This window comes from Varroa jacobsoni, unplaced genomic scaffold (genome assembly GCF_002532875.2).
Source record: "Varroa jacobsoni isolate VJ856 unplaced genomic scaffold, vjacob_1.0 scaffold_66, whole genome shotgun sequence".
Classification (NCBI taxonomy): Eukaryota; Metazoa; Arthropoda; class Arachnida; order Mesostigmata; family Varroidae; genus Varroa; species Varroa jacobsoni.
Window position 1 is genome coordinate 1 of NW_019212968.1, and position 21,400 is coordinate 21,400.

General features: G+C 40.9%; 1 protein-coding gene across 1 annotated transcript in view; it reads left to right on the forward strand.

The window, feature by feature from the left end:
* The first annotated feature begins 16,355 nt into the window (after positions 1–16,355).
* Positions 16,356–21,400, forward strand: part of LOC111262131 (uncharacterized) — a 129,586-nt gene continuing 124,541 nt past the window's right edge. The window contains exon 1 of the mRNA XM_086968985.1: positions 16,356–18,733. Coding sequence (XP_086825111.1) covers positions 18,670–18,733 — 64 coding nt within the window. The 5' untranslated portion in view covers positions 16,356–18,669. The remainder of the gene's footprint in view (positions 18,734–21,400) is intronic.

A 21,400-nucleotide genomic window follows, 5' to 3' on the forward strand; every position in this document is an offset into this window, starting at 1 on the left:
ATAATAAGCACAGAGAGATAATACTGTGTGTCAGACAGACGTGTCACTGTAAAGAAAAAATCCTGCCGTTTCTAATTGTCCTAGTTGAAGCATGAATACATATGTGTATCGTCAAGGAAGACACTTTGAGGCCTTGAAATTTTTATAACAAACACGAGTGCATAACAGAAAGGGAATGAGGGAGCGGTAGTTGAAATAGCAGAATATGCCTCGACGACTAATTATGTCTCTGTTAATTAGCACATGATAGCGATTGGTCAGACGGGAAGACGCGAGTCGTATGAAGCCTCAGACAAAGCGGAGCAGTTCTTGTCAAGACCAGTACTCTGAAGGTACTCCCAGCGTTTATCAAGTGGAGTATCGTCACTATTTTTACGAAAACGAACGATTCGCCTCTACTTAAATTATGAGAGCGTTCATTTACTGACCTTTGTAACAAATGGAGTATCTAGATCGGCGCATGAGTCTCGAGGCTTGTTTTGTAGGATAATCTCCAAGATGCATACACTCGAGTCTGTTTCACCGAAAGATACATTAACAGAATCAGACGTATCATGATAGCATGGGAAACAACGAAAGATCAGTAGACGATGATAGCTTGTAGCTTTCCTGTCGTCTCTCTTTTCTAGGACAACATAGTTGCCGATGTGGCTTTAATGCATCTCATTTAGCTGTTCCTCACCAGAAAGTTGTACAAGACTAAAATTTAGTAGTAATTAGGTTTTTTTGCTGTCAGTTATAAAAGTGTTGAACAAAAACCGGATACCGTAAATGGGCCATTCTATTGAAACGTACGCTTTTCAGCTCGTGCTTTTTCAGACAGGGAGCTACTACGATCGGCGTTGCCACACAACAATTCGCCAAGCACTTGTAAGCAAACAAACAAACGTCTATGACACAGTATGGTCGATTCCTTTCATTCTCCACAGCGCTTTGCTATCATATTGAACAAAATTCTTGCAAGGACATACATAAATAAACCTAGTTCGGCGTGTCGCAGTAATCATTATAACGTGAACACGTACACACTCACGCAACACATCATAAGCATTCCACTTAGGTTCACTACATCAGATAGTAAACGGCCCGAGAGTAATCGCAAACGGTAGGCCCGTTCCTAATTATACGGCGTCGATCATCGACATAACAGTAAAATAACGTTGTGAGGAATAACCGTTAATCGAGCCTGCGTCAGCATTTCGGGATTACAACTGCTTGAGTTCTTCAATACAAACTTTCACATGTGCACGTAACACGTAAATGCACACCAATGCAGACGGTGATTAGCCCTTAGTTTCTTTGACAAACATTATTACGAGCCCATTTCGGGGTCAACCACTACCCCGAGTTCCTAGTCTAACTGTGTACGACGTAAGGGCGAAGTGGGCACCACCTAACGAGTGGGCCAAAAGAAGCTATTATATAAACATTAAGTATGAAATTGATCGAGATATTTTGGTCGATTACCGTTTTGCAGTCTGTGTTCTCATCGAACTCATCCAGAAGGAGACGGACTCGTTCATCAATGCCATTCTCTCGAGTGTTGATATATTACTATTATTTTTTTTTACGTAATTCATTGTCCGCGACCTTCGATTCTTTACTTCGCACATCGGAACACGAATGATATTCTCGTCGGAAAAAGACAGCTGGCTTGAAAATAAGCGGCTCAATCTGAGCCGCGTCGCTCAGCCCAGCCATTCAATATCGCGACCACTGCACAGTGAGACTGCCAGAGTTGACCAACGGCCGTGTCAAACGCTTTTCCGTTGATGAAACTATTACCCTGGTACCGTTCGAGCCATCACGCTGACCACTGGTCAGCATCGTTCTGCGTTCTATGGCAAAACTTATAGTGGTTTGCCGATACGGATATTGGTCGTATTTTACACACAATTTCCGACGCTTTGCCCAACGGAATCCAGCTGGTGGCAGCAAAGTTAGTCAGCACGAAGACTTTTGAAAATCAGGTCTGTAAACACTAATCTCACAAATTACTTGGACCCGCAGCTGATCGGCGTGCGTTGACGTTTATATTGCTACGGGAATGTCCAACGCTCTCGAAGGTTATTAGTGTTTGGAAAACGCAATGGGAAACAAAAGATCTTCTAAAAAAAAATTGTTTAGAAAAACGAGGTTGCGAATTTACTAAAAATGTAAGCGATGATCAATTGTCTAAAGGCTGATCTACTACGGTGTGCTTCATTATCAGATATCATCATAAAGATTACCACTGTGCTTCTAACTTTAACTTTTGATTATAATTACTCTTACTATCGTTAACGGTGGGTCAAGTCGAATGTCGTCCATGTTGTGATTTAATTTGAATATGATCTTTGTCAAACGGCACGCGAGATACTGTTGACAACTGAGAATGCTAAATATAAACCGATGGAAACACATCCTTGCTCTGTCGGAACGTGAAGTACCACTTCAGAAAAAGTTCACCCAAAAACTTAAGAACGCATGTGCCCTTACTAATAGATTCAATAAGATTCATCTCGTTATTCTGAAGGCAATTACACTCGAATTAAATCTAAAAAGTCCTCCCAAGCTGGGTCCTTGACCTTAGTAGAGATTGAAGCACACTCTATCGCAGTTTTGTACAACTGCATCTTTGCAGGCCAATTCAAATATACAGTACCTCCCCTTGTAGCTTAACAATTCGCTGTCTGTATTCGATCAGAGAGCTACCCCCATTCGGCCATCGTTCAGGTCAACCCTTGTACTAGGAAATCCGGTGAGCTTTTTACTCTTCGGCATTCCGACGTATTGGAATAAACTGACCGATCGGAGATGATATTTGGATGGCTGTAAGCATAAATGACGCCTGAAATCATTGTCACTGTGGCAAGGTTCGACTTATTCCAACTGATTGCGATGTTCGCCGTAAAATTCCTAGTGCTTTCTCGTGTCGCTAAGCTAGATCGTCAATTACCAAACTACATTTACTACCGTCACCATTTCTTGATACGAACCGCCATATTGAGATTTCTCATTACAGGAGTACTTCAGACATTGAAAAACGTCCCGTGCTGGATATATACATATATATATATATATATATATATATATATACTGTGGAGAAAATGTTGATGGACAAAACTGTGACAACTGAGCACTTTCAGTAGGAGTTACATAGCGCACAATATTCAGCACTGTCGCATGATAGGCGTCCCTTTCTCTAATTGATCCTCCAGCTACCTGCGCCGAAAAGCGTTTGCATAGTTAATCCCCTAACTAATATACAGCTAATTATAACCGGAAGAAAAATTCTAATATAGTATATTCTTCAATTCTGGTTTTTGAAACAGCCATGCCTTGTGCTAAATTTCAAAGCATTCTCTGAGTATGAACGGCAAGCAAGCAAGCAAATGCGCATGCGTGTAAAACTTCGCAGTTATCGAAAAACGCCGATGCCAGAACACTACTATATATGTAGTAGTATGTTTTTTAATGACAGATTTACCGATGATATGTATGATAGTGACTGCTAAAGTAACTGTCATTGAAAGTAGCAACACTGTACAAGAATTACTCAGTATTTGCATCGAATGAATTTTCCGCGTAGACGACAAACAGGTGAAAATATGTTGATTCAAAGAAGGACAAAAACTAAGCGCAAATGGAAATTTTCCGGATGGACCTTACGATTCATGTTTCCAGTACAAGTTCATAGGCATTACGCTTATTAGGAACGCAAGTTTTCGTCGTAGGACACGCCATTGTCTGCTTGATTCATTAAAGGTATAAAATACAGATGTTGTATTATCGCAGATACGGCGCGTGTAACTAACAACCCTTCGCCAATGATTATGAATCTAGTTACTGAGTTGTTTTTTTCTGTTTCTTAAGTGACAAATACTTTTTTTTTTTCCCGGTAACAGCGATACTGCCGTATCTGTTTACATGAATGAGAGACGTTGACTATAACTGGTATTTTACGCTTCTTCTTCCCAGTTTTGTCCTTTTGTTTGGATTTGTGTGTGTCAATCAACATAGTAATTTCTGTTTCTTCAATTTCTATGTTTTCCCATAAGTATATGCTTCTGACGTAACGAGTGATGAATTTCTTTTTGACGGTGTGTTTGTTATTCCTATGAATATTGCTGATTTTCTTATTATTTAACGAACTGATTGACTGATTGATCGATGACTATTAAGTTGACACTACTTGAAAAAGCATTGATGGAAAACGCGAGGGAGGGTTTATATAGAAGTATATAATGATGAGAAAATGGCGATAATTATAAGAAGATAAACAACGCGTTGTCGGTGATGACGAATATAATCGTGACGACAATGATGATGATGATGAAAATAATATATACTCAGCGACTGATACCAGACAGCATCGACTGATAAATATTTGATGGAAGATTGATGTGAATGATGAAGATTACGCTACATTTATGCACTTAATCAGATCTGATGTGGTTTGTCTATATATAAATATAAACATATAAAAAGGAACAAATAAAATAAAAATCGTGTATTTAATATATGCAACACATGTCATTATTTTAGAGTAAAACATTTGGGAATAATACACATAAGAGCTTTTATAAGACTCTGGATAAATTTGACTCTCGCAGAATGCCTGTCAGAATGAACGAACTCACCCTAGCTAAACGGTCCTTATGTGGCCTACTTTGGTTACTGAAATGCAATAGGGCGCGTCTTCTAATGTTAATATTTGGAACCCAAACTCAATAGCTCCCGACGCTCCAAATAACTAAAAAAAAAAATCCAAAAAAAGCTTCGAATGAAATCGTCATATAAAATGTAACCGATTGGATCGTATCTGCAGAGAGCTTGCTACAGTTTGCCGGGTGATATACGTGTTAATTCTTTTCTTTCCAAGAGATTCTTTTCCTTGGAAACAAATGCATAATTTAAGTGGAAAATATGCTTCTGTTCGGAAGTGGTCGTCGGGCAACTCGACTCCAATAAGATGATAGAGAAGGGCATCGAATTAAGTGCCATTATACTCAGATGAAATGGTGTTCATCGGAATCACAGTTTACCAAACCTATCCGCAATAACCCTTTCTATCCATCCTGTATCTATCATCATTATTTTACTAAATAGCATTAACAAAAGATATAAAGAGAGATAATAAAGTACAGATATGGCTGTAAGTGGGCAGGAGTAAGGTAATGCTGAACATTTATACTATAAAGAGACATACATAGGGAAATATGTAAGGAAATAAATATTTGTCCTCACAGTGGGAAACATGGAAATCTTGTCAGCAATATAATGCTTGATCCAACGAAGATAACTAATGGCCGGAAAAGCTTTCGATCTGAGGCCTGAAGGTGTAGTCAACCTCCAATTAAATAGCCACCCCAACAAGGTTTGATGCGTGCAATGAAATGCGTGCAATTGTGTTCTTGATTGAAAAGCCAATCTCAGCATTTTAAGCTGGTGATAATCGGCATTACTTAACTACTCTCTAATCAAATTGAATCACTTATGGGACATGCAGTAGCAGAATTTTCAAAATTAAGTCTCATATAGTACATAAGAAGCAATATTGTCGGTCTTCACCTACGCCTGTACAAATATTGATTATTTTATATCGTATATAGCACTATAGAATCAGTATAGTACATCATGACTATAGTAAACCATAAGTTCATTACACAATGACCAAAGTTTGTATGTGGTCAGTGTTCCGTACTAAATCTACTATTGCATTTCGTTATATTGATCTACCCCGGTAGCACGTGATCACTACTCCTAGTTGAGCTAATAACAGAAAGCAAAAATTCACGTGAAAAAAATTGAGGCTTGCATAAGTTTTCAGAGCAGAAGAATTTCGCCACAGCATTTCATATGCAGCAGTGCTCATTATGCCGATCGATGGCACTGTTTTCCTATGCTCTGAGCATTCAAACGCGTCGAGGTTCCGTATGCCGTAAGTGTTAGCCCACTTCAATAATTATCGAGAGCATATTTTTACGTTGTAGAAGCTACGATATATGAAGGAATAGAAAGACGCCAACCGAACATAAATGACAAAATATACTGGGTCGTCACTGTATTGAATCTTTCAAGGGTAATAAAATTTTAATTTGGGGGTACATTTGCTGCTGTGGTCCAATTTCTTTTAGATGATATTGCTTCCAACAAAGATCTGGATTTCCTCAATATAAAATTTAACTTAATGTCCAATTAATCTTGATGCAATCTGTAATTCAATATTCATCTGAACTTCAATCGTCGCGACTCGAAGCGTATTTACCGCTGAACCTTTGCTATAACTACAGTTAACAGCATTTTGGCGGCCATTGTGTAAGAAGAACTCTAGAAATATGTAATAGAAATAAATATTTATACATTTTGCGTTATTTATTGCGATTTTTTATATGAAAGATGTTTCTATTTTCTTTCAACACGTTCCGACCTTCATTCATAATCCTTACGATTGATTACTTTATATGAATCATAAAAGTTTCTCGAACATTTCTAGAAACTTTTCTTTTTTGGAAAAGTTATTTAAACAGAGAGCATCATTTTAGAGCACCAACTAACGATTCAACAGAAACTATATATCTAGCATGGAAAACCAAGAGATGCTATTCGCTGCGCTCCTTCTTTGATATACGCAAATGAGTCTATTGTGTTACATCTCATTTTCATATGGAGCTTACGATCTTAGTTCTCGACCAGCTATTCATTACACACTATATTTTATTGCATAAAACGGTTTACTAATGTTAATGACGGATGGATGACGGGACGGTCGGTACTAGAATGAATTACGCTGCATCTGTGGTAGGGTTCAAATAAACATTTGGCTAAATTGTATTCTTATAGCTTGGATGTTTGGTATGTTCGACAATAATAAATTTGCTACACAATAGCGACCTCAGTACGACAGTTCAACTACATCACTTCAATCAATCAAAAGAACATACTGATATGCATTGCTATTATTATTTACTCATGAGAAAAGGTAGGATTTCCTCGGTCATAAGAGGCCCGTTATAGGACTGTGCAGGACGTTGTCGTGGTGACCTGTACCGTTTGCCTCGTGCGATAAACGTAGTAGAGTCTATAGAGAATAATTTGCCTATTCGATCTACATTCGTTTCAAATGGTTGCTCTTTATATCGACTTCAACACATATTGAATTCGTATGCTTAAAGGATGTACGAAGAAAGCTCTAATCAATTACATTAAGAAATCAGAGACTCAGTGTTGTTTGTTTTCCACCTTCGCTATTTTCTTGTCGTACATGACTGCATAAAAAGTATAGAAAGAAAATAGCTTATAGCAGATTTCCAGGAATATATCTTGTCCAGTTGTAGGTGAATTGAGTTGGAGTATAGATATAAGTAGGGGCAAGCTGATTTTCAGGAGTGTATTTACTCTATGGCTATGGAAAATGTACAGTATTTCCAGAACATATACCTGCAGGTGATCGGTATTCTTCATGAGGTAGTTATTAATAATCGACGAGCTCGTTTCATCTAAAAATGCTACCTTTTGAAAAAACCTAAAAAAGCTGCAGCTATCCTGTTCCAGTCGAAAAATGGTAGCTGAAATTAGAAAAATATAAATAAAACTTGAATAATCGCTTCGTTAGAATTACAGTTAATTGAATAGTGCTTGTTATAGTGGCTGTATTTCGTGTGAGCTAGCTAGCGATATAATTGTATATCAATATTCTGGAGATACCTCATTATAGTATCTCATAGTATGTAGAAGTATTTTCATGTGAAAGTAAACACTGAACACAGTTTGTTCATGTTGCAATCCGAGCTATCGTTTGTAAATTTTTAACACTGAACCATAATTGTCGCCTCTTTAACGGCCGGTAACTTATTTCATTGTTATAAATATTCAATTAGAGAAATATAGCGAATGGAGACCAGCAACGATAATTAAAAGGTGTGCAAAGTTGGATCTAACTTGAAACAATGGATCCAGTTTAGCAATTGAACGCACAACAGCCAAGTTACGTATCAGCTGCCACCGTACACTCCAACGGGCTAAGGCTAACACTTAGCGAACTTTCGTTTATACCTATACGTACTACATACAGGGGTGGGAGGAACATATATAAGCTCAGACCTTTTGTTATGAGTTGTTTTTAAAACCATACCTATACCGATACAAAAGATCACTAGAGGTATCATTGCTGAATGTTGCATTCATTTATAACTGACATTCACTGCCGCTACAGCCTCGGTTCGTAAACCGTAATTTTCAAAATATTCCTTTTGATTCCTCCATTGATCCGCAGAAGCGATATTAGTGATTATCAGCTTGTCGCTCAGCACGTTACATATGAAAAATTTCAACGAAATTAAGTTTTAATTGGCCAAAGGTTTCAAGGCACAAGTGTTCAAAATCCAAGAAATTCAAGGAACGCACGAAGTTGCAATCAGCGTTGATCGGCACCCTCGGTGAAATTTTGACTTTAAACTCTATAGAGGACGCTCCGATTTGTCTGGTATAGATCGTCTACGGCTATTTCAGAGGCTGCCGAAAACTAATAAAACCATAGGACGCCGATTTTTAGTAGAAAAAGAAAAACTTACAGATAAGTTCATCTACGGTCGAAATATTGGACAATAACTAAGTTGCTCAAATTTCGAGAACGACGCACCGCTTTTTGCCACGATAAAAAATCGCTTTTTTGGCGCCAAAATAGCGAATGAATGCATTCCCGCAATGACAAATAGTCAGTTAAAGTTTGGCCAAATTTGCATGTTCCAGTTTGTTTTTATAAATGTATATGTGTGTTGAAATTTTTGTGTTTTAGCCGGCCTTCGGCCTACAGTGCATCATAGTGAAACTCGTAAGGTCTGTAGTTGCGCCATCTTCGTAAATGTCCTTTCGGCGTCGCTGGCATATAGTAGCATGTTTTTTCGAGCGGAATATCTCTCTTCCTCCTGAATTAATCCTTTGCAAATGGAGTAGACAAAGTCCCGTCAGTCAGCAGTATTTGCCTCGATGAAGGACTTTTACCCGTTCAGCTAAACCAACCTATTTGCCGTTCATCGAATTGTATCTCGTTATCACAACGGGCCGAAAAAGATGATCAAAATTTACTGAAGAAGCACGCCGTAGTTTGACTGACTTTACCGTATATCGTTGCGCCGCACAACTTGGCAGCCCCTTTACGAATACTACGCAGTTTTTTCTGCGATAATTTCCTCATTGCTGAGATGCCCGTTTATACCGTTACCATACAGTACGAACAAAGTATGTACGCAGTGATGACGACGACAGAGTCGAAATGGCTGGCGCGCATTATTGGATCGTGCCGGTTTACATTCCTATTAATCCGTTTCTGTCATACGAGTAGCTTTGTCTATATATATAAAAAGCATTTTCGGCGATTCGAATTCCTAGCAAACTAGTTCAATTGCAGCTGGTGTTATATACTCTCATTTCTGGCATGATATAAAGTTGTGGGTAGTTGGTGACTAGCCGTGACCAGCATGGCAAGCCACAGCATTGCTGAATACGAGTTTATGTAGCGGTACTAATATGAGATACCGTGGGACCACGGTAGTCCTGTTGAATATTTGTGTTTCTCTATTGCACTTTATATGATGGCAATACGAACACGTGTGGATAGCCTTTGGCGGAAAGAGGACGCGTCTGCGTTAATGTGATGCATCATTGGCCTTTTGGCCGTTGTTTTTGTCGTCACTGTGAGGATTTACGACTGAAGACAACGGCCATTAGGTCATATAGATCTAGAAGTGTGTACAGGCCCACGTGCACGTATTCCTTCAATAAATCAAGAGGAATACTTTAGCTGTGTTTACTTATCTGATAAAAAGCAAAAAAAGCTTCATCTTTCGGTTCTGCACAGACTGTGAGGATACTTTAAATTAGAAAAGATAGCAGCCGGATGTTTGAATGCAGCGGGACTAGTGCTTATTGGTACGTCTAAGAGGAACACTCGCACGCCGCACACCACGTTTGAATACTTTTTCATAGTTCGCATGCTTCTCAAGTAAGATCTACACCCCTTTATAACTAGGTATGGCGTTCGCTTAGTTGGCAATGGTGGTTGGATCTGTGTGTCATGTGTCGGTATCACCAGCCTAGTAAAAACCCCAACGAAGTGCGATAATCTGGCATTACAACCCACGATGGTCAGATATCGGTCAGGGCTCCAACCACTTGTGCACAGGTGTCACTCAATTCATACGGTCCTCGCTACGACTGAACAAGATTCAACAAAATTCTCTGAAACTGAATAGATACAGTGTTCTGTCTGTTTTCAATTGGGATAGATCTTTTCGTACATGAGATTAATGTGCCTATGTAGATGCTACTATTGAAAAACTGGGCTCAATTGCAGGCGTAGACACCCACCACTGGATTTGTCGGTATGAGAAGTGCCAACCGACAGACGCCCTGGTGAGCTGAGGGCCGGTGCCGTTCCTATCAGCAAAATAGCATGGAACGGTGTTTTCGAAGCACAGATGTCACAGATAGAAATGGCACGTGAAGCCCACTGTGTAGTACATTACGGAGAGTAATACCCCGGCTAGGAAAGACAAACCATTAGCGGAACTCGGTCGTCACGGAAATACAAGCGACATAGCAGTACGAGAAGCGAGATAAAGATATTCATATACCATATTAAGCAGGAAAAATGCCGTCTTCAATATGGTTGGTGGCAATCAATGGAGCTAACCATTAATATTACTTATATATTTCGGAAGCGATTTCTGTGTAGAGATATGTTTATCATTCATCCACCTACCCAAACATTGAAATATTTATCAAAATAAGACATCGTTTATGTATTATGTTACAGATTCGAGATATATAAGTTTGCAAGTAAGATTGCATCCTGATTCAATTGAATCAGGATGAACGGACATATTGGAGCCTCGATCTATAGAACAAATTGATCGAGATGTGTTTACCGTTTGCGTGAACGAGTATCAGTGGTAAAATTGTCGCTTAAAGATAGTACTGGACTTGATTTAGCTACGAGACGTCTCCGACTGTAGTGATAGGAAAATTTTGCGAGAACTTGCTTGGGGCAATATAGATTCTGATGAGAAGACCGATATTTGTCGAAAAATTAATCTTTCAAATTAAAATCAATTTTAGTTAAGCTTTCTACTGGAACATTTGATACGGATGTATGACACACAGCTCCAGTCACCATTACCGACTAGGAAAACATTTATATTTCAGTTATAAGAGAATGTAAATCTTACCTTAAAAATACGCAAACTACAAAAGAAAAAGCTCGATTTGGAATTAAAATGCGGTACGGGGCGTGCAAGCATGCTTTTTAGCACGGATCCAAGTATTCTGCCTCATTCAAGTATCGGCTGTTATCTCCTTTAGCTTGCTTAACGTCGTTCCAAACTGGACCAATGAGGAAATGCTTGAAAAAGTTGGACTTTTCATTAGATCCGTGAACACGGCTAAAATATTCTATATGCCTTATTAGGGAAGTACATGCACATCTGTCCATACAAACTTTTTGATGAAAAGAAGAAATCTATGTGGCCTAATGGCCGTTGTCTTCAGTTGTAAATGCTGTGCGCGATTTCACAGTGTCGACGAAGACAACGGCCAAAGGCCCAATGATGCATTACAGTCACGCAGAAGCGTCCGCTCGCTCTCTATTTAATGGCTATTTACACTTGTTCGTATCTGTTACAAAATAGATAAAAGTTGGTTCTTACAGACACGACGTTTTTATTTAGAGCAGTTGTTCTAAGCTAGCTAGAAACTAAGCCATAGAAAATGCCGAAAGACATGTTTTTTTCTTACTAAAAGTGGCGAATTACCGGGTCGGCTCCTCGTGACTTCGTCCATAATCGACTACGGCTAGATTGATCTTTTGCAATTGAATGCAGCTCTAAATCATTTAATCGACTTGGTCAAAAAGGGCCCGTATTTCTCGTGTAATTCGTAAGCTATGGAATATCGTTTAGAGGTTCTCGTCGATGTCATTGTCTTCGACGTACGGTGCATCGTTATTTCTCGGGAGTCCATGTGTTTGTTCAGAGCAGATCACAGGCATTTTATTACAAGCCCCAAAATAAGTTCGCGTTTGGTTTTATCGCAACTGGCATCGTCGTGTAATTCTAGCAGCGGGGTGCGGTGCCGCTAGATGGGGTTATTCACTCGACCTTTAGAGCCATGTTAAGGCTTCTACGGGTGGTCCCCAACAACTGACTCTTTTAGTAGGTCCACCTTAGCTTACTGGCGGGGCAGTTGCTTCTTGATTTATTGTTTAAAAAGACGTAAATCCGCATGGTTATCTAAAACGACTCTTGAAGAAGCTAAAATTTCGTGTCCGTCTTCCGAAATACTTTCTATGACAGTACTGTGAAAAGCTCAACGTGTAAGAGTTATATTTCTTATTGAAATGGTTTATCCATTATTAGATGCAGTACCTTCTCATTAGCCTTCTAAGATGGCCTGCTTGAAATAGGCTACACATGAACATGATTCCTGAATAGATATGTGTAAACTTGGTATTTCGCAGCATCGAACAGACTTTGGCACTCTTGACTATTGTCATTGGTAGGCAACACGAGCTGTCGTACTTCCTTCTTCCAACTATATTTCAATGTTATTTATATATAATACACATGTAATCATATGAATGTTGCAGCTTAACGTTCGTTTCTAGCATTAAACACTATTTCAGACGGCTGGCCCCAATACAACACGGTATCTACGGCCGGTTTCGAAGCTAGACGACGTACGTCAAGGCTCTACCGGCAAGCACGTGATTACTGGACCATCACGAGGACTGAGATGTGCCTATACAAAATGCATATAGCTGTTCTGTTTGTGTCTATTTTGTACACCCTGAAATCGTGTATGTTAGACAATCGCACACACACGCACGCACGCACATACACACATTCAGAGCCATATCGGCGCTCCGCACATTCAGCGTACGGAACTGCGGCACACCTCGTGAGTACTGAATGCAGATTTTAAACAGGCTTACCCTGTCAGGACCTGTTGGTCCTGGTGGCCTCTTCGACCGTTAACAGGCAATGAAGACGCCACAAAAAACTACCGAACTTGAATAAAAGCAAGACGGGCAATAAAAAAAGCAGTGCTGAACAGCGAAGGAAGTAGGACGAATGAGAAGACACCAAACGTGGGGGCGTACCGTTTGCTGCTGCTGTTATTGGACTCCAGCATGTCACTCACGGTCTCCACTACTACTGTTGCCGTTGCTGCTATAGTGACCCGCTTCAGCGCTTCGAACGGAATCACGGAACGGAGCAGTAGTGAGACAGCGTAACGCTTATCAACCTATATTTTGTTTCATCGTTCATCGTGTTTTACTCTTTTCCCCGATGATGCTAATGTAAATACAAAATAGCATTTCTATATGCGTATATCTTACGATTTTTTTAGTTACCTGGCTGCACCCTGGTTTCTGCTATTGTTCTTACAATATTAACATACGTTTGGTTTTCATGGTAAGAGCACTAAGCTTAATTTGCGTTCAGTGGAGTCGCTGTCATCGTATGTAAGCTCGTCCCAAAACGCTAACGAAAAGCCAATACATACCGACTATATTCTTCTGTGAGAACAAACATTATAGAAACTTCGATGACATGAGCATGCACGCTCATCTATACATGGACAAAGGCAGAAGATTCGTTACTAAGCTAGGCTGAACTCTATCTATCTATCTGTTAACATTTTAGTGATGATTTATCTAAGACCAAATAAACTGATAATTAACTTATTAGCTTGACCTTACTGATAAACATCTTACGTAGACGTAATACGCGACCTTGTTTTATTTCATATACGATTATGTTCCTGCAGACAACTACTATATGCTCGTAGGAAAGCCATGTGAGGTTCGTTCTTCTGGCTCAAGTGGGGGCTGACGAAATGCCATTTGTATCAAAATAGCTTTTTACGCTAACAACGATAAACTAATTAAGGCTGCTCCCAATACTGAATCATATTATGGTATCTAGCATAATTGATACACGTCAGCTATTTTAATTGAATGTAGGTAGGAACAACCTGCAAAAAAAAGACACAGCTTACTTTGCTCTTTTTTTTTTTAGAACTTGTGCCTTACTAGACATTTTTCTCTCAAACGGGAGCCAAAAAGTGGCCGTAAGTTGAGTGGATAACGCTTCTCCACTACCGCTTGCCAACGCCACAGCTTATCCGACTCGCGTACAAACGACAACTCTTTAAACGAGCCTATCGCCGAGCCTAATTGTAGGATAGGTCCTAAATTATATCCGGCCCACATTATGTAACTTTTACTACCTGTGTTATTCATTCAGCAAACGTACAATCAGCAAAGCGTTCTTTCACTCCCATAGAATTGAAAAGTCTTCAGAATACTTACCGTTTCGTGCATAGTGCCTTGCATTGGCATAATTAGCTATAAAAATCATAATATTCTTAGCTGATCGTATTTACTTGTTTCAATTTAATTTGACCGATTTCCTGTTGAATCAACCCAAATTTTACACTACTCGAACAGGTCAAATTTATGAGCTTCTTTTCTGTCGACTTTAGCTCTGCCTACCTCAATTTTAAGGTCCTTTTCCTCATCATTGGTCCTTCCTCGTTTATCGTCGCCTTCTTCTTCAACTGAACTCTTCTTGATCGCATTCAGTGTTTTTTCACGCTGTTTCTACTTTGAGTTTGTTTAGATTTACTTACTCTAAGTTGGTCGACCAACAACTGTGCTGACCATACATTATTATATTAGCAAATCTTTTTTCTCTGACTTTTTTTTTTAGGCAAGGACACCTTTTATGTGCCAACTGCCACTATTATGTAGAAGCAAAAGCTCCGTACTTATACCCAAACACACAAACGGTACGGATTTAATCGACGACCACAGTTCTGCGTTCGAGCGGGTCAAGCCTTCTACAGGACTGTTTACCACAACGTGCCGTATCCGCTTATTGCATATGGTTTTAATATGAAATACTTCTGAAAATTTCAATAAGATTCAGAATGGATCGGTAGTGTGGCTCTTTATTCGTTGCTTCTTGTACATTTCCTGTCAAAGAGGTTTCCACTATACCAAAATATGCATATATATTATTACTGTATGCCGGACCACTCTGTATGCTTCCACCGGATGTAGTTTACGTCACATGCTAATCAGCTGATCATACCGATAAAGGTAGGACGCGACAGTTACTTTCTGACGCCACCACTGAGAAGGGCGTTGGCAATGATATGCTGGGCTGGATCTTTGCTAATTGTCAATTTAAGTTGTTTGTGCCTATTGCTTAACGCTGAAAAAAGGGGACGACACTTTCAATGTTAGCTTAAATTATACAAGCGTTGGACGTTTGAACTGATGACGACTGCAGGACCCCAGTTACGGTTGCTGGTCGAAGTGGTGGCGGCTAAAAGTAGAGACTTACAGCTGGTGGTCTCCTTCTGCTATGCGCGATGCCAACGGGATAGTTTGGTGACGACGACCGATGACTTCTGAACACTTCTTACGTTCTTTTGGCGCCATCTTCGCTGCTGGCTGCCATGCGGCGTCGGATGGGCATCACTGGTTCGACCAGTTGGTCAGACAAAGCGGCTCGCCAATCGAAGTTTTTCGTCCTAGCAGCAGACGTATTGCCGCCGCGGGACGGATGACCGAACCGTGTATTTATCGCACACGGCCACAGCCTGGCTGATTGATAGACCGACTGCAGTTGGAAGCTGCCCCTTTCCTGCCTCCGTATTATCAGACTACTTGGCTTGTTTGCCTGCTTGCCTTCTAGGTCGCTCGCGTGAGTACGCTCTAGGAAGACGCACTCGTCTTTTTATTTTCTGCTCATGTCTGCGCTTTTCCTTGCTTCTAAACAAAGACGGAGTAAGTCGGCTACTAGACGAACAAATGAGCGATATCGTTGTGCCCTGAACAAGTCCAGATTGGAAGAACGAATCTAGGATCTTCTAGCTAATCATATGACGGTGCATCGTATCGATACCGCATTGTGAAATCTGATCAGTGTTTGTGCATGTAAGCCTGAATAAATCTAACTATTTCATATGCTTGGTATGTGTACATGTGCGCGTGAGTGCGTGCGTGCGTGCGTCCGTCCGTCCGTCCGTCCGTCGGACGTATGTGGTGCGATTGATGCTCGGTCGACACCGGGAACAAGAGCTTTCCGTAGCGCTATAGTGTGGCATTGTCGTGTCGTGCGCGATCTACCGTGCGCTGCGGCTGTTGCCGTTGTAATGCTCCAGGCGATGGTGTTGGTGTTGCAGAAGTACCTTGTGCTTCTGCTTCGGCAAGAGCAAAAAAAGCCACTTCACTATGTGCGTGCCCTCACCCTTGGCGAACGGGAGGCCGGTGAGGGAAGAGAAGGCAACATCGAGACAGAAGAAGATTGGAGAAGACCGGCCAATGCCAGCGAGCAACGCTACGGTCATAGGGACACCGGTGCCCGTGGCTTCAATCCGAACCGGTACAACTCACGTTGTTGCGAATGAATACAGTAGCGGACTAGTCGGACACCTACGAACGGGGTTGTAGCCGTCTGCGCTGACCGCTTCGCCAGACAAATACAACGGATGGTAGCCAGTTTCATTTGTGCTCGATAGCCTATCGAATCTGTTAACCACAGCTACTACAATGAGATACTTACCTTCGTTTCTTATTTTGCTACACGTAAATTGTACCACAGCTTGTTCAGGACCGTCGTAGCTCGAAAACATGGGCGATGTAGTCCTTAGAATTTCTGCGCTTGTCAACTTCGTCTTAAGATCATCTCAACATAGGATTCAGCTGCCATGGAACCAAAGCACAAGTAAAAAGTAAACGTCCAATAGATGAAGGATTCCAATATCCTGTTGTGTTTGTTGTTGGAAGTAACATACATTCAAGTACAACTAAGTTTGTGTTTGTGAGTCGCAAGCATTTATCAACTTGAGTTCGTATAGTCATTCGGCAGTACATACTCGCCTGCTGCTAGGCAAAAGAGTAACTTTGATGCCGCTATCATTGTATTGCTACTGAAAGCGTTAGTAATATTAGTAGTAGAACTATCTGAGCGGCTGTGCAACTACGGTCGTAGGATCCTCGGAATTATACAGCCGTCAGGTCACTCGCAGGCCGATTGAATCGGATGGATTACCTTTGCCCCATCGTCGTTGCCTGTCAAGTCTGTTCAATTCTACCATACTCTCTAGTGGTTCAATCTGTATCTTGCGTTGTGCGGCCGACTATGATATAAGCTCTCGTTTCATATAGCCGTGTACTATAGTCATGCAACAGCCGATCGAGAGTAGTTGGTCATACACAATCGTAATGCCGTGCCCATCGTAGCTGAGTTGCTACCACCCTGCCACTATTACAACTGCAGTAGCTGCCATAGTGGTCAAGCGGCGGAGGTAACAATGGAAGTCGTATGGCGGTCGTTTTCGTAGTACGAGCGTGAGCTATCCGTGTCCCCACTGTCGTCGTCATTCGGTTCCCCCGAACAACTAAAAGGCCATCTGCGGTTTACGCTGATTGCTGCGATTCGTGTGCTGTGTGCCCCTAGAAGACAACAACAGCAGCAGCAGCAGCGGGAATGCTAGTCTCTCCTCAAGGCAAGTCGAGACAATCACCGAACGCCGCTTCTGTTACCGCTGCCGTTTCTGTCACTAGCGTAGTGGTCAGCTGCGGGTTAGCAACAACTGCCGCTTCTGGAAAGTGGAGTCCGCAGTAGTGGCAGTGAGGAGCTAGTGGCAACGAAGTGCGTCCATCATCAACCGCCATGCGACGCTTTCGTAGCAGCGGCGTCGAAGTAAGTGTGTGACAGTATCTAACAGGTAGATGTGTAGTGGTTCGGCAGACGGACAACAACAGCAACAGTAGGAGCACATTAGGCTACATTTACCGCATTTGTCCGTCGCTGGCCACTTGGTCGATTTGTCCGTTCAGTCGAAGTGACAGTTTGCGTCGTTGCAGCCAGAGCAACAGGTGGCGCTGTTGTTGTTGTTGTTGTTGTTCGTTTAAACATCGATGTCGCTGTCGTCGTCGTCGTCGTCGTCGTCATCATTCAATAGCATCAGCGAGACCACAGTTGATTTTCATTACAATCATCATCATTGTCATCGTCAGCACGAAAGGCAGCCGTGAGTTTTTTTTTGCCAGAGGAGGTCTTTCATTGTAACTGCAAAACACCAGACCTCATCCAGCTGCCAGAAGCAAATCTAGAAGAGGTTTGTGTGTTTCTAATCATAATGTGTATACGCCCATCCTGCAGTGATGATGATATGCGGTGAAAGATGAAGACATGAAAAGCTCGAGAATGACAACCTAGAAAAAATATAGACCACTCGCCAACTGTCAACAGTCTCTTCAGCAAGAGTCACGCAGTATTGCTGGCATGCAAACAGTGCTCATATAGATTTATGAAAAGGAGAGGGCTAGCTGATTTGTGGTATACATGTAATTTCGTGTCGTGGAGGAATACTACATGCTAAACGCTTGGGAACCCCTCGGGAATTTTGGGGAGTTCTGTGAAACATTTGAAAATTTGAAAAAATTAAAAATTCTCGTGGGACTTAAGGCAACATTAGGTGCATTGGTATGCGCCACAGAGCGCAAGCGTGTTAACATTTCACGTACCAGATAACATAGTGAATATAGGTGACGCATTGATTGACTTTTGTTGGCAGGCCCTACGGGGGCTGCCTTTAAAAACCCGCGCGATGGGAAAATCGGGCATGAGACCCGCCCCGGGCCTCTTCACACACATCCCATGTACATCAATGGGTAAGTTAGTCAGAGTAATAATAATAATTGTATTCCCACAATGCAACATAGAACATTTATTTATAGTGGAAGTTCACCGGACCGTGAATCCTTTCGCGTAAGATCCTTGTTCCGCAAGATACCAAATTGCCAAAAAAAAAAATACTACTGACTAAGTATATTATGCATCGCTGATCAAAGTTAATAACTTATAAGGAATATATTTTTTGTGTGTTATTGTTTTTGTTATTTTATAAGCCTCTCATAAAAGCTCTATACAAATAAAAGGCATACATTTGGAAAGTAGAGTTGAGAATTACGGAATACGTTCGATCCAACCCAACGGGAATCTCGCTTTCCGGACCGTCTGACCAGAAGTTAGGCCAAGGATCAGGCCTGCATTAGGTTACGTCTAAATGATCGGTTAAGCCGAAAGAGTGTTTGTTGCAAATTAATTTCCTGTTAATAAGCCTTTTGTCAAACAAACATTGATTTGGCTTTACACCTTTACCTTCTTTATTCGGCAACCTATAGTGTTAGTTTAATGGCAGTTGTTTCCTTCAGGCTCACAAGAAGCTGCTATTTATAGTAGCAGCCTAACCGTTGGCCCTGTGAGTTAGCTCCTACGTTCGTTAAGTAGTTAGTATCCGTTCATGCTGACATTTTTGCACGGCGATGGGCAACACTGTATTTCATTGGGAAGTTTTGTCACTGGTGCACAAGGCCATCCTTATTTCTTTGTCTAGATAATAGAAATTTGCCCTTATTTTGGACTCCAGGTATCTATTTCTTTTAAGGATATATTTTTGCGTCTCAGTCTAAAACAGATTGATGTTAATAATTACTATCTCAGCAATATAGAAAATATCCTTGCTTCGCTTTGTGCCGAACCGGATACGCCCTTAAATAAACTTATGATTTATTCATAAAAAATATAACAACTTTGACCTACTATAAGTGGACCTTTTCGGTATTTGGAGGATACAATGTTGCAAAAAAGGCCATTCTAGTATGTTGAGTGTGCGATACGATACAGGGTGTGTGTAGCATAATCCGGTATTCATTGTTTGGAAATGAATTATTTTTACTGCGACGAGGAATAAGCCTTTGCGGAACGTCTTGTGGCCAAGACGCCTTACCTTCAACAGTCACATGTCAACTAGCCATTGACTAATTGACTGACCAATGAAAAACGGGTGAGTACATAATCTGTGCCAAAACAAGGCATGACTTATGGGTTTTTGTCTAAGGGTCCAAAGCGAGTGATGGTCGATTATGGTCTCATGTTCTTCTCTATGAGTGGGAAAGAAAAGAGCAAGATTACATAATCGAATAGGCTTCTCTATTCTTTTTTCTGTTAAAATTTAATTAAACGCCCACGAGGCTGCGAGACGAGATTCTGCTCCGTGATTTCCAAGAAAAGGACAAGATAAACGATGTCACCAGTTCTAGCTAGCAGGGCGATGTTCTCGCAGAAGTTAGAAGTTTTGCGTTTTATGTATCGCTTCGTAAAGGAGCAGCTTCGAAGTAATGACTGATATTAATGATGAAAAACACACCATATAAAAAAAATTATGCTTCCATTCAGTATTTCATTCTTGAGGCGGTTCAGTTAAAAACACCTTAGATCCCAAATACATTTGGAATATATTCTATTCTACTCTGGATGACACCTTAGAAATCAATTTGCATTAAAGCCCACTTTAATTAGACGCTAATTAACGACAGGTTGAAATTTATCTGACGTCGGCGCGTTCCCGTCAGGTATTCGTTTATGAAATTTTAAAAAGGCTGATGATATCGATTGAACGGCTCGCATAGTAAGGACTGAGCTTACGCAGGAAAACCTTTCCTTGGGCTGGTACGAGTAACGATCAAGTGGTGCGTACATCAACGTCACTCGACTGACCTATTCGAGAGCAGATAGTGTATAGCTCAAGCTTGAAGCTAGCCAAACAATGATAGGTTTCTCGTCTTATTATTTCAAACATCTTGCAATTTTTGGATTTTTTCTTCCGTCCGGTTTTACTGCTTTAGAGGGTCCGTCATTCCCTGCGCAAAACAAATCGTCTGTAAGTAATAACGAAATCAGGTCACGAAATTTCCTAAGTTCCAACACATATATGTACCTATTCATTCGGCTCGATCCATTCAATTTACAAAATTGCTGAAAATCAAAAAATAGTATATTTTCTATAACTGAAAGAGCTATATCATCTACGACAGATATATGATAGAATGCGCAAAAAGATATATATAACAGAGTATAGGCCGAATTGGATATTGCTGCCCGGTGGTACTAAAATGATCCAGACCCGGTTGATTTACCAATATAAGGCTGGAGGAAAAAACAGGTGAACCTCTGGAACTCGTGAATTAAATTATTTGGAGAGAACTATAACTATCGTTTGTTTAGCTGGCTAGTTGAAGTTATGATTTAGTGGACGCCAAAAAAAACGCCCACTTCTTCTCAACGCCGTGCGAAAACAAGCTGCAGGTTGTAACGTCCCGCCACCCATAAGAGGCAACGACATGTACAATTCAATTTAATCGATATAGTAGCTAGCGTACGCCCCCCGCCCCAGACGATCGGGTGAAGCCAATAGACTAAAAGATCGAATGAACTCAAAGGACAAAACTTTTCAGACAAACCCATCTCGCATACTTCGGTAGAGACGCAAAACGTAA